This window comes from Quercus lobata, chromosome 10 (assembly GCF_001633185.2).
Source record: "Quercus lobata isolate SW786 chromosome 10, ValleyOak3.0 Primary Assembly, whole genome shotgun sequence".
Lineage (NCBI taxonomy): Eukaryota > Viridiplantae > Streptophyta > Magnoliopsida > Fagales > Fagaceae > Quercus > Quercus lobata.
The window spans coordinates 49,158,890-49,172,259 of NC_044913.1; the positions used below are offsets into that span (position 1 = coordinate 49,158,890).

Genomic DNA, 13,370 nt, shown 5'->3' on the forward strand with positions numbered 1-13,370 from the left:
TCCTACTTTTTGTAAAAAAAAATTAATCAACTTATTTTATTTAGTTTTAAGCTTTTATCTATCTTACTTGCAATAAAAAATTTTCAAAAAAAAATTTAATAAGTTATTTTCAAATAGACACTTTTTTTTAAGAAGATTTCTAAATAAACATTTAATATTACCAAAAATTATATCTTTTATTAAACACCATATAAATACGTTATTGAAAATAAGCTACTGCCAAAAACGACAATTTTATAACCTTTTTATTTTTTATTTTTTATTCTTAGATGAATTTTATAACTAAAATTTTACTGCTGAAGTGAAGTGTGAATTTTTTTGGAAGAAAAGAAAATGAAAAAATTGAAAAGAAAAAAAAAAAAAAAGGCCACGTGGCATTCATGAGGAACTGCGTTGCAGTCCTTATTTATTTTACAGTCTTTTTAACTGGAAAGCAAAAGTTGATCCTCTTTGAAGCCAAATCACATTCACACCCAAACATATACAAAGCAAAGCAAAAACCTCAAAATTTCCAGTAAGTCTAATTTCTCCACTACTTTTAAGACACATCTTTTACTCTCTTAAAATTCTACTATTTACAAAACTGTTCCTTCCTGTTTATTTTTATTTTATTTAAGTGATTTAGAATTCTGAGATTTAATGTTAGCCGTTGATCACAACTCACTTCATAGGCTGTGTTTCTCTGCGGTTTGTAATTCTGATTTGGGTACTTAGCCAAAATGATGAATAGGGTTTTTCTCACTTTTTTTTGGGTAGTATTTGAGAAGTACTAAATTCAACAATGGCAGAAAAATGAAATTTGTTAGCAGAAAACAAATGGGTTTTGTCAAATTATGAATATGGATCTAATGAGGCTTTTTTTTTTTTTTTGTATATATTTTTTTTGAAATTTTTAGGCCGGTCTTGAATTTTTTTATAGTAATTTTTCTAATTTAGTTGGAAGTTTGTCAGTGGTCTATTTGATTGTTAAGAAAATGAAGGGACAGTAAACAAAAGTGAAACGAAATGCATGGCCTTAATGGATGTGTTTGGTTCCATTTTCAGATGTGAAAATAGGTTTGGAGGAGAATTTATTTGTCTAAAGGCAAAGGGTGTAGGCTTACCTGTGAATTGGACTATTGGAGGATAGGTTTTACTCCAATCCAACAAGGAGTTTTGGGAGTGTGGCAATTTTTGTCTTTTAACTAAGCTTGATGAGGTAAATGGTTATGGTGATTTGTTACATAGAGGGATGCTTTTTGGAGGAAAGTAGTGGCATGTAAGTACGGTATTGATTGGGGGGGAAGGGTGTTCAAAGTTGGTCCGAGGATGATATGGAGTCTGTTTATGTTCGTTCGGGTTGGAATTATTTTGCTAGGTTTGTGTCTTTTTTGGCCAATGCTCGTTTTTGGCTTGATTGTGGTGTTGGGATGGGGTTCTGAAGGATGTGTTTCCCAACTCTGTTTAGCATTGCATAGGATAAGGGGATTAGTAATGCGGACTATTTGAGTTGGAGAGATAGTTCCGTGGTTTGGGATGTTGCTTTTATGAGATTCTTATATGATTTGGAAATTGGAAGGGATGCTCACTTTTATGGAACTTCCCTACTCAATAAGAATGAAGAGGAATGTGGAAGATAAGTTGTATAAACGGCCTACTAAGAGTAGTTTATTTGAGGTTAAGTCTTTTTATAGAGTTCTTACTGATGGAGGTTTCCAGACTTTTCCCTGGAAGAGTATATGGAGCGTCAAAATTCCACTCAAGACTGCCTTTTTTACTTGGACTGCTGTTATGGGTAGGGTCCTCACGATTGATGATCTTTGCCATCATAAGGTTTGTGTGATTGAGTGGTGTTATTTGCGTAAGAAGGTTTGGGAGACTGTCTATCATTTGTTATCCACTGTGATTATGCTAGTGAGCTGTGTCCCTTGTTTTCTATCTCTACAGGGTATAGTTTCAATGGGTTATGCCTCAAGGATCATTGATGTGTTGGCCTGCTGGAAGGGATGGTTCACTAGAAGGGGTTTTGGTGATGTGTGGTGTGTGGTACCTTGGCGCCTGATGTGGTTGATTTGGAAGAAGTATAACCGTAAAGGATTTGAAGGTGTTGAGAGACCTTTGATGTAGTTGAAATTGTTCTTTTTAAGGGCTTTGTATTAGTGGATTGCTGTGTTACCAACCCATTCCTTATTTACTTTCCTTGCATTCATTGATAGCTGTTCTTTTTCTTGATTTTGTTGCTCTCTTAGACTACATTTCTTGTGTGCTGAGGATCTTGTTAAATAAAATTTTTCTCATTCGTCAAAAAAAGGTTGGTAGTTTATTGTGGAAAACATTTAGCAAAAAAAAAAAAAGTGAAAGGAATTATTATTTTTTCATTCAAGAGAGAGCATAAAATTGATATGCTATAATATGTTTGTTGTTTATCATGGCATTTGAAAAGATCATAACATGCCAGACCAAAATTCCAAACTAGAAAGGGTGAAAAGAACTACATAAAACATAAAACTCAACTTAATTTTAAGTTTTTACATTTTCTAGACAAAGATCAGTTGAACTTCCATTGTAGAACTACATAACAAAAATGTGAAGGATGTCTAATTTCTTTACCTTTTTCCTCTTCTCACTTGAGCTATGTATTCTACTTTGGACTTAACAAACATTCAATATCTGCATTGACTATACATCTCTGTGTATTAATTTTTTCTTTGGATCAATTTCTAGAAACTTATTGCTAGATTAATTGTGATTTATGGGTTCCATCATTTGATCTGGTTCATCATTTTCTCAAGTTATTGTATATTTGTATGTCATAGGTTCTTTGCATAAGTAGAAAAGTTAGTTAGGGTTGAGGGCATGGTTGGTGGGTGCCGTAATTTATGGTGTTAACCTGCTTTGTGGTGCAACAGTGGATATGGAAGTGGATGATGGAAATGGGAGATTAGAAACTTCTGCTGCAGGGGAACAAAGTACATGTGATGTTGACACAAATCAAGAACCATATGTGGGTATGGATTTTGAATCAGAAGAAGCTGCCAGAGCATTCTATAATAAGTATGCCAAACAAGAAGGATTTTTAACACGTGTATTATCATCCCGGAAGTCTGAGCGTGATAGGTCAATCATCTCCCGTGGACTTGGATGTAGAGGGGGTTCTGTTAACCGAAAGCAAGATGGGCAGCGAGAGGTTTGCACAGCAATGATTCTGTTGAAGAGAGAGAAGTCAGGGAGATGGGTGGTTAGGAAATTTGTGAGGGATCACAATCATCCATTGGTGGTTCAATTGCAAAAGAGTCGTCGAATAATTGTAAGCTTGTCTTGCTTTAAAATAATTGCACCTGTTTACCCTTTGTATTGGATTACTTGGCAGAAAAAATTGCTCCTGTAATTTTTCTTGGATAATTCCGAAATTTTATTTAGCATAAGATTATTTAGTCCTTGTAAAGCTTATTTGAACTTATAAATCTGATTGTGATCCGTACATGACATGGAAATTAATTTCATTCTTGAAAATGTTATGGCTCTATCTTTTAACCTGCAAGTGAATCCCAAGTTGTAGACTTGTAACACAATTGGCTAGGGATTATGACTTATGAAGTGGAGGTTATTGGTTCAATCTCCCCTTCCCCTCCTCCTCCCCTGAGGCCAAAACAAACTTAAATTATAATAATTATAAATAAATAACCTGCTCCTGTAATTTTTCTTGGGTAATTCCAAAATTGTATTTAGCATATGATTATTTAGTCCTTTTAATGCTTTTTTTTTTTTTTTGATAAGTTAGTCCTTTTAAAGGTTATTCGAAGTTATAAATTTTGATCTGTAGCATGACATGGAAACTCTTGTCATTAATTTCATTCTTGAAAATGTTATGGCTTTATCTTTAACCCACAAATGAATCGCAAGTTGTAGACTTGTGGCACAATTAGCTAGTGATTATGACTTATGAAGCGGAGGTTATTGGTTCAATATTCCCTTCCCATCCTCCTCCCCTGAGGCTAAAACTTAAAGAATAATAATTAAAAATCATTGACTAGCAGGGAATTATGTTTTTATCATAGGAACAATAGTATATGAGAGAGAATTTGGGATCTTAACTGGGGGTTTGTACTGTTTTTGTTAGAGACTGATTTCTTAAAATGAAAGAAGTTGCAATCCTTAGTTTTATTCAGGAGAACTATTATTCCATAGTTATTTCTTTGATTTCTAGTGCCCTTTAAGGTCATATGACTCAAAAAGATGTTGCCTGCTGTTGCCACTGTTTTACATAAGGGAATATAATAGTTTCACCTTCTTGGTAAACACCAAGTGTCCTACGAAATTTTTAGAAACCCATAGTTGTATCATGACTTGCAATAGAGGTCAAACCTCGGTGCAATGACAAGTGCCTTCCACCAAAATTGACACATCACGGGTTTGAGTGTAACTGCAAAAAACGAAAGAGGGGTGGGAGAGGGGGGGGAGGTGGGGCGGTGGGGGGGTGTTGTCTAAGGCAGCCTACCAGCCACCTCTCCCAGACCCTACAAAAAATGGGAGCTTTGTGCGTTAGGTATGACTTTTATGATTGACAACATCTTTTATTATGTGTTATCGGTCAAAAATTGAATGTAGGAAACATGCAGCCTTGAATGTCTATGGTAACTGCCGTAAAGCAAATCTCATAATCCAATGGTTCTTCAATAGGGTTTCCTTATGGGTATCAATAATTGTCATTTTTGGTTATTCCAACCAAACAACCCCCCCCCCCCCCCTCCCCTCTTCCCCACCCTTCCCCCTCTCCCTTTCTCTTCTTCCTCCCCTTCTTTTCAGCAACACAAAAAAGGCAAATGCACCATCTATGTGAGGTTGATTTGAAGTGTTCACAATTGAATTTTTATGTTTTTTTTTTAGAAAGATATACTTTTATATGCAGCAATGGGATATGCAAAATTTAATTTAATTTAACCTATACTTATCCTGACCACTTATGGATCTGTTACATTTACATTCTTTTCATTATGTAGGAATGTATTTTCTGTCCAATTTGGGCGCATTTGGTCATCTTTATCTTCTATGGCGACCTTTTTTCTGATACATGCTGATGTCAATGAAAACTGTTATGTTCTTAATTATATTCATTAATAATTTTCAGCCGTATCTGTAATGAAATAGGTAAGTTTCACTTTTTTTTTTTTAATATTATACATGCTGACATCAATGAAAACATGCACAACTGAAACTCTGTAGAGATACATGGCCCTTCCACAAAAGACCCAGCTCATTGCTTTCGTCTTATCTTTGCATTTATTTTTCCCAAAAGATTTCAAGTATCTATGATCAACCTTGCTTAAAACCAATGACTCTGATGTATTTATCAAAAAAAAAAAAAAAAAAAACCAATGACTTTGATGTGATTTTTCATTTAATTTAGGAGATTATCTTCTACTTGCATGGTTAATATGATATGTACTGTACTTTTTTTTCCTTGTACATTTTCATCTCACTAATATGTTTTTATTATTGTTTTCTATTTTCTAGGATGAGAAGGACAGGAAAATTCAGGAATTAACTGCAGAACTGCGAGTTAAGAAGCGATTAAGTTCAGCATATCGAGAACAGCTACTTAAACTAATGAAAGATGTTGAAGACCATAATGAGCACCTAAGAACAAAAGTAGAATTAGTTTTTGACAATTTAAGGGAGTTTGAAGCTAAAAGGAAAGAAGTTTCTGACCATAAATAACTTCAGCATATAGTGTGAGTACCATCTCTCAGATTGTTAGTTGTATTTTCACTTATGTGGCCTCAGTTTGGTTTGCATCAAGCTAATTATTTTTCCCAAATTATAAAAATGGGTGTATGTATTGCTAAAGAATCCATTTATAAAGAGTTACTAGATTTTGTGTTGGTCATCAACCTACCGCTACTCCCTTCTTTCCTCCAGTCTTGGGACAGGATGTGTAGAAAATATAGGACACAAAGCACTACCACAGGTGAAATTTCGTCCGTTATGCTCTGTAGTTGAAAATGTTGAACTACTTAGAAGTTTCATAAAATGAGCGTAGCTTGAGAAAATCCAGATGGATGTGTGAAACAGTAGGAAGGATAAGCCAAGGAATCATTTCTATAAAGGTAGGGATGACTTCTACTGAGGGAAGGAAGAGCTGTTTAAGATGGTTTGAGCATGTACATTGCAGACCAAACTAATAAATTGGTAGAAGAGCAAAATTTAATTCAAGTTGATGGAGTTAAAAGTAGTAGAGAGATGCATGAAATAACATGGGCAGAAGTAATGAAGAATGATATGTTAGGTAGGGAGGTGAAAGAGTATGATTTTGGATAGGATAAAATGATGAAAAGAATGGCTGTTTGGTTATTGAGAATCCATAATGTCAACTCCAATCTAATTTGGATTAAGGCCTGATTGAATACAAAACTGGGTGCATGTGAATATCCTTGGGAAATTGAATGACTAACATTTGAAATATCACTGCATCATTCAATCACCTTCGTTCACAATGATGGCCGCTTTTTCCTATCATGGTTCCTTTCATATGATGGAATTTGACCAAATAAATTGCTAAATTTAAAGGGAGATAGAGGGATTTTTTTTCTTCTGCATTTTAGAAGGGGCTTGGTCTGAGCCATACATTGTCCATGAAATATTACCATTATATATCACCTGGCGTGTAATTAGAAAATGAAGTAGTTTACATTTTACCCCCCATAAACTATAAGAATGCACACTTACTTCTCTAAACTATTTACCCATGGGATGGTATGTAAAGTGTTCCGCAAGTAATAGTTTAGGAGGATAAAGTGTGCATTCTCATAATTTAAGGGGTAAGTGTAAAAGGGCTATAATTTAAGGGGGATAAAGTGTAATTTTCCCTAGAAAATGATCTAGCTTATGTGATATTTGCAGTTAAGATGTATTTTTTTTCCTAAATGTTTAGTTGACTTCTCTCAAAGAGTTGGGAATAAATTGTCTTCATTTATTTTAGGTAATGGAAAAGGATTTGGCTTATTAGTTTGCTTCACTTTGTTATTTCTTTCCCTTTTTTCTCCTTTGCTCTTTTGGTTATTTTTTCCTACTTTCACTGAAAAAACTTGGCAATTGGTCTTCTGTGTGCCACACAACTTATCTGTTCCTTTTTAGGACTGGGATGAGTAGACCATCTTGACCTTAGTGTCATGAAAGTGACCTTGAGTCAGTCATCATGCGTCTTCATTTCTCTGTCTGATCAAATTTCTAACTCTTGTCATATGGATGTGCAGGAGTCACCAACATAGAGCTGCATAGCTAATTGTATCTATGTACTAAGCAAGCATCTACAGGGCTCCTATACAGATAGTGGCAGAATTTTTGTTGACATAAGAGCTCACAGTGGTGTTTCTAGATTGTTTATTTTCAAGTAGGAAAATGTAGCTAATTGTAAGCCTTTGTAGTTATGCATAGGCGTATTTGTAAAGAGACCTATACAGCGGCAAATTTCGTCAATCTTGTTAACATGTAGAAGTGGAATTGATCATTAGAATAATATACATGTATAAATGTTTGGTGATAGAAATGAAAGACCCTGACAGGATATGGTAGTCGTGGTTGGAAAAGAATATATCTCTTTTGACTTTGCTGCTTTTATGGTTAAAGTTATTCTCTGTTTGGTTCACTAGTGCTTTGTTAAGTGGTGGATTGCATTATCAGTTATCTCAGAATTCAACTTGGTGATAAGAGGGACTGAGGGAGAGGCTCATTGACTTTTTCTATCTGATTTTTGCCTTTTCATTTAGGACCCTGATATCAATCAATAATGATGATCAACATACAAAGATAATCCAATTATCTGAACTTTAATTTAGGATTAATTGTTAATTTCTTAGGTTTAGTTTACCTCTAGTACTTTTTTAACTGGAGGTATCCTTTTATTTTAAATATACAATAACAAGTAGTAGTGAGTTTTAATCTTCACCTTTTATTTAGTTAGCGGGTGACGTGATAATTTCTCATTAAAACAAAAAAAGATTCCAATTAAAAAGGTACTGGAATTAAGCCAAACTTTAATTTCTTGAATTAAATCAAAGGTTGGAGTGAGACTGGTTGTGGGTCACCTTCTCCCATGCTCAGGTGATGGTAGTGATATTGTAGAGGGAAGAGAAAGATAGGAAAAGAAGAGTTAGATTGTTACAAAGATTGACATTACTCTTTCTTTTTCTTTAATTTTTTTAATTTTTAGAGTTTAGATGATTTTTTAGATGACATACACCTTTTAGATAAAGATTGAAATCCAAATAAAGAAATAAATCAGATTTGCCGCATGTCATCACCGGGAGATCTTATTTATTTCTTTATTTGGATGAAGATTTGCCGCATGTCATCCAAATAAAGATTGAATCAAAGCTTGTAGTGAGACTTGCTGCATGTAATTTTTTAACAAGTTTGGCCCCCTCCCATTGACATAAATCCTAGGTATAGATCTTTAGGTATATTACATTAGATTTCCCAGTTTAATTCAAACACATAATTATATTAATCAATAAAGCAAAAATAATTTTTTCTAAGGATAATTAAATTCAATATGATTGCATTACAGAAATTTATTCTTTTATTTTTATCAAAAATAGAAAAGAAATGTATTTAAGTTTTACACTTATCCAAAATATAAGTATACTTTTATTTAGTTTATTTTTCAAAAAAAAAAAGAAAATAATTATCCCATGATCCTATAAGGATATGGTGATAAATGAACCAAACCATTTATGAACCATTAGAATTAGGCTTGGAAAAAATGTTTATTCATGGCTGTTTGTTTATGGCTGTTTATTTAGTAGAGGAGTCAAGCTCAAGCTCAAGTTTAGGCTCAATTAGTAAGTGAGCTACACTCAAATATTATAATGTATTCATGAAGAAACTTGTGTGTATAAAATTGAATCTAAATATATATAATATTACTTAGATATAATATCGTGAGTATGAAATTGGATCTAAATATATATAATATTCAATATTGGATTGTGTAAATTTATAAATAAGTTCCTAAGATATCAAATTAGTATTGGTAATTTATTAATCATATTAATAGTTTATTTTGTATTAAATTTTTTTTCTTCAAATTACAAGGTTAATAAATCTAATTTTATAGGTTCGTAAAAAAAAAGCTATTATATTTAAGTAATTCAAATAATACAATTTCAATTGTAATTTATTTATTAATTATAAAAATAGATTTGTGAAGAGATAGAAAATTTTAATGGTGGTGTTTACTAGCTATGGAATAAAATATATTTATCAACCAGCTCATCAACAAATTTGAGTTTTTTTGACAATCAAATAAACTAATAAATTTGAACATATAAACTCTACTCGTATTGAGAAAAAAAGGGTAAAATATAATTGATACTCTTAAAGTTTGGGTTAATGACAATTAGTTTCAAAAATTTTCAAAACTAATCAACTTTGTCTTTAAACCCAAGGCGCAAATGTACTTTTAGTTCCTACATTTTGACTTTATTTCTATTTTGGTGCTTACATTTTCATTTCACCACTTTTAGTTCCTAAACCAATTAACTCGTGTTATTTTGGTCCTTACTATCAATCAACAGACGAAAATATCTAAGATAGCTAACGGAGGAATTTAAATATTATTAAAAATCCCTTGTGGCTCTCATCACCCATGCCACATGGGTTTCCCGCCCCTTTATTTCACACGTAACCATCACTTCAACCAACTATGGTGCGTGTGAACCCTCAAATTAGCCCACCTTCTCTTTCTGTGAACCCTCGATCAGACCACGTCTCTCTCGAACTGAGATAGCCATCAAACTACCATCTCTCTCAAACCACCATAGCAAACAACATCAACCATCTCCTATAACCTAGAAATGCAAATACCCATACCCATCCCCACCATATGCAAATAAACAAACCCATCTAAGATTTTCTTGTGGTGAATCCATCCCAGTTTCTAAAGCCAAACCCAACTCCAATCTAATTGCCAAACACACAGAGATTCCTAAAGTGAAACCCAACCCCATTTTTCTTGAAATAGTAGAGAAAAGAAAAGCAGTGAGACCTCTATCTCTGTGAACTAAAACCAAACACACAGGTATTAGCTCTCTATTTGTCTATGTCCTTATATATAGCTTTATATTATGCATAGGGGCCACAATGTTGCTTTGTATATTGATTGTTTGGTTTTTGACTTTATTTTGTTTAGTGTTTTTGATTGTTTATTGGTCCCTGTCTAAGTATGTGTTTGTTTGTGGCTTTCAATGTGGTCCCTATTTTCCCCTATTGAAGATAGTGATATTTGCCTAACATTATTATATTTCAAAATGGCTGATTCTATGTTTGATGTATACTATCAAATATGTGTGGGAAAAGCATATTGGTGATGAATTGGTGATACTGAATCAATGGGCCAAAATGTTGAGTCATTATGAAAGTGAGTTTATGATATATAATGTTAACATGTGTTTGTTTGTGGATTACTATGCATATGTGGATTACTATGAATATGTCTGTTTTTTATGACATTGTTGTTTAATATGTGTTTGTTTGTGCTTTCCAATGTGGTCTATCTATTCCCCTGTTGAAGATAATGTGCATTTCTAATATTTTTATAATTCAAAACAGTTGAGATGGACTGTGGAATGATGAGTGCTGATTTGTTAAATAATGTTATATAATGTGTGCTATTTTGTTAACTAATGAGTATTGTTTTGGAATGTAGCCAGTATTATTTAAATAAGTTATATGTGTTTTGCATGCAACATGGATGACCTATTTAGTTTGTCTACGCATCACGGTGGGTATTTTATTGATAACCCTCCAAAATATATGGGAGGTAAAGTGGATGTAATGGAAAATTATGACCCTGATAGAAGGTCCAAGATAGAGATTGAGGGTATATGTTGGGACTTTGGATACACCTTTATAAGCAGGCTTTGGTATAAAATTCCTAGTAAGGATCAAGAGAAAGCTAATTTCCATTTGATAGTTGATGATCATGATGCCATGTTCATGAAGATTTAGTGATGGGTCATGAAGAAATTCATGTGTTTGTAAAGCACCTAGTGGATGATCCTATACTAGTGGATGAAGGTGAGGATATTGGGGAAGATATGCAGCCATTGGCAGTGGAGCAAAACCTTTTAGGTTATTATGATGATGATGGCAATAATGATGATGGTAGTGAAGATGCTGACAATGATGAGGATGGAGTTTATGGCTTTTATGGTAGTAATGATATGTATATTAGTGATAAAGATCATAACAATGATAATGAGAATCCCATTGAACTAGATGCTAAACAAGCCTACTCTAAGAGAGAAGGTAAAACACCAATTATTGAGGAGGTTGATGATGATGATGTTGTTGAGGTTGATGCTGCAAAGGTGTATTATAGGAGAGTAAGTAAGGAATATTTGACTTAACACCCATCTGAGGACAAGGTTGTAGCTGATAACAGTGACAGTGGAGAAGGTGATAATGGAGGAAATGGCCTAGAGGATGAAGATATTGTGAATCCTGATGAGAGGGAGTTTGTTGAGGACAGTAGTGGTGGTTGAAATGGTAATAATGATGATAAGGATGTTGTTGAACCAGTACAAATGGGTGTTGGTGTAATGAACTCTGATTATAAGAGTGAGAAATTGCACAGTCTTGAGGAATCATCATCTGGTGATGATATTGGGGATGATAGTAATGATAACTCTGTGGATGAACTGAAAACACCCATGGGAAAGGGAAGGGGACAAAAACTTGAGCAAAAAAGGACAGAAACCTAAGCAAAAGAGGACCTTCCTAGTGTTTAAGCCAGTTACTAAGGCCGAACATATCAAATTTGAGAAAAATATGTTGTTCACAACACCTAAACAATCTAAAGAAGTTATAACTAATTATGCAGTTCATGGTGGCTAAGGGATTAGATTTGCAAAAAATGATTTGCAGAAGGTAAAAAGCAATTTGCCAGGAAAACTACAAATTTGTAACCTATCTAACAAAGGTGCCAAGAGAGAAGAGCTACCAACTAAGAATACTGAATTTGGATTACACATGCTCTAGCAGTTATAAGAATCCAAGGTACACTTCTTTATACATTGGGAAGAAGTTGATGAAGAAGCTGAAAAGACAACATAACATAAAACTAATAGACATCCAAGATATTGTACATAAGAATTTTACACTAAACATAAGTGTAGGAAAAGCTAATAAGGCTAGGGAGAAGGCAAAAAAATATGTTGATGGGGCTTACACATAGCAGTGCAATCAGCTTTGGGAGTATTATGAGAAATTGAGGAGGGCTAGCGTTGGCAGTAGCATACTTATAAAGGTACATACCTTCAGTGAAGGTGATTTGGCTGTTGAGATAAACTTGGTCTGTAGGGGTCCTTATTTTGAAAGGTTGTACATATGCCTGGAGGGTTGCAAGAAAGGGTTTCTAGCTGGATGCAGATCAATCATTGGCTTGGATGCCTGCCATTTGAAGACTAAGTCAGGTGGCAATTAATTACAGCAGTTGATAAAGATCCTAATGAAGAGTACTCTCTACTTACATATGCTGTAGTGAAGGCTGAAACTAAAGACTCCTAGACTTGGTTTATAAATTTGCTACTTGTAGGCATAGGTCAGAACACAAGATGGATATTTATATCGGACTAGCAGAAAGTATGTAGCTTTATTACCATATTGTAGTATAGTGTTACAAATACCACATACTGTAATCTATATGCATTACCATATTAGATGTATAGAGTTACTAACATCACATATTTTCTTATTATACTGACAAGGGTTGGTGTAGACTTTCATTGACAATTGGCCACAATATGAGCATAGGATCTACTGCATACACCTCTACAACAATTTTAGGAAGAACCATCCTAGTGTTCTGATTAGAGACTTGTTTTGGAAAGCAGCCAAAGCTACTTATAAAGCTAAGTTTGATAGGGTGATAGATGAACCGAAGGAAATTGATAAGAATGCATACAGTTGGCTACAAGCTCATTTGACCACCTTATGGGCCAGACGCATGTTCAGTAAGGATGGGTTGACTGATACAATATTGAACAACATGTGTGAAAGTTTTAACAGCAGGATACTGAAGTTCAAATCTAAGCCTATAATTTCTCTAGTATGAATCTTGTGCTTTCAATAACAATTAGTTAGATACATTGTTTGATTAACAGTTTATGTGTGATTGCAGTTGGAGTCCATCAGGTCATATCTTATAACCAGGGTTCAAGAGAACAGACAAATGATCATGAAAGTGCAATTAGCGATATGCCCTAAAGTGCTTAAGAGGTTGTATAAGGAAAAGATTCCATGCAGTAGGTTGCTTGCTTGTTAGGTAGGTCATACACAGCTTGAGGTTAAAAATGGACTGCAAAACTTCACTATGGACTTGGCCAAAACAC

General features: G+C 34.0%; 1 protein-coding gene across 3 annotated transcripts; it reads left to right on the forward strand.

Moving 5' to 3' along the window:
* The first annotated feature begins 454 nt into the window (after positions 1-454).
* Positions 455-7,604, forward strand: LOC115965914 (protein FAR1-RELATED SEQUENCE 5-like). 3 transcript variants are annotated; one of them, XM_031085224.1, is made up of 5 exons: positions 455-514; positions 1,045-2,083; positions 2,889-3,286; positions 5,494-5,711; positions 7,233-7,604. In XM_031085224.1, the coding sequence occupies exons 2-4, from the start codon at positions 1,540-1,542 to the stop codon at positions 5,695-5,697; spliced, it is 1,146 nt and encodes a 381-aa protein (XP_030941084.1). In that variant the 5' UTR covers positions 455-514; positions 1,045-1,539; the 3' UTR covers positions 5,698-5,711; positions 7,233-7,604. The 3 variants fall into 3 exon arrangements, with proteins under 3 accessions (XP_030941084.1, XP_030941083.1, XP_030941085.1); XM_031085225.1 differs by lacking the exon at positions 455-514 and having other exon boundaries at positions 529-1,812; positions 1,927-2,083; XM_031085223.1 differs by lacking the exon at positions 455-514 and having other exon boundaries at positions 528-2,083.
* Positions 7,605-13,370: the final 5,766 nt, after the last annotated feature.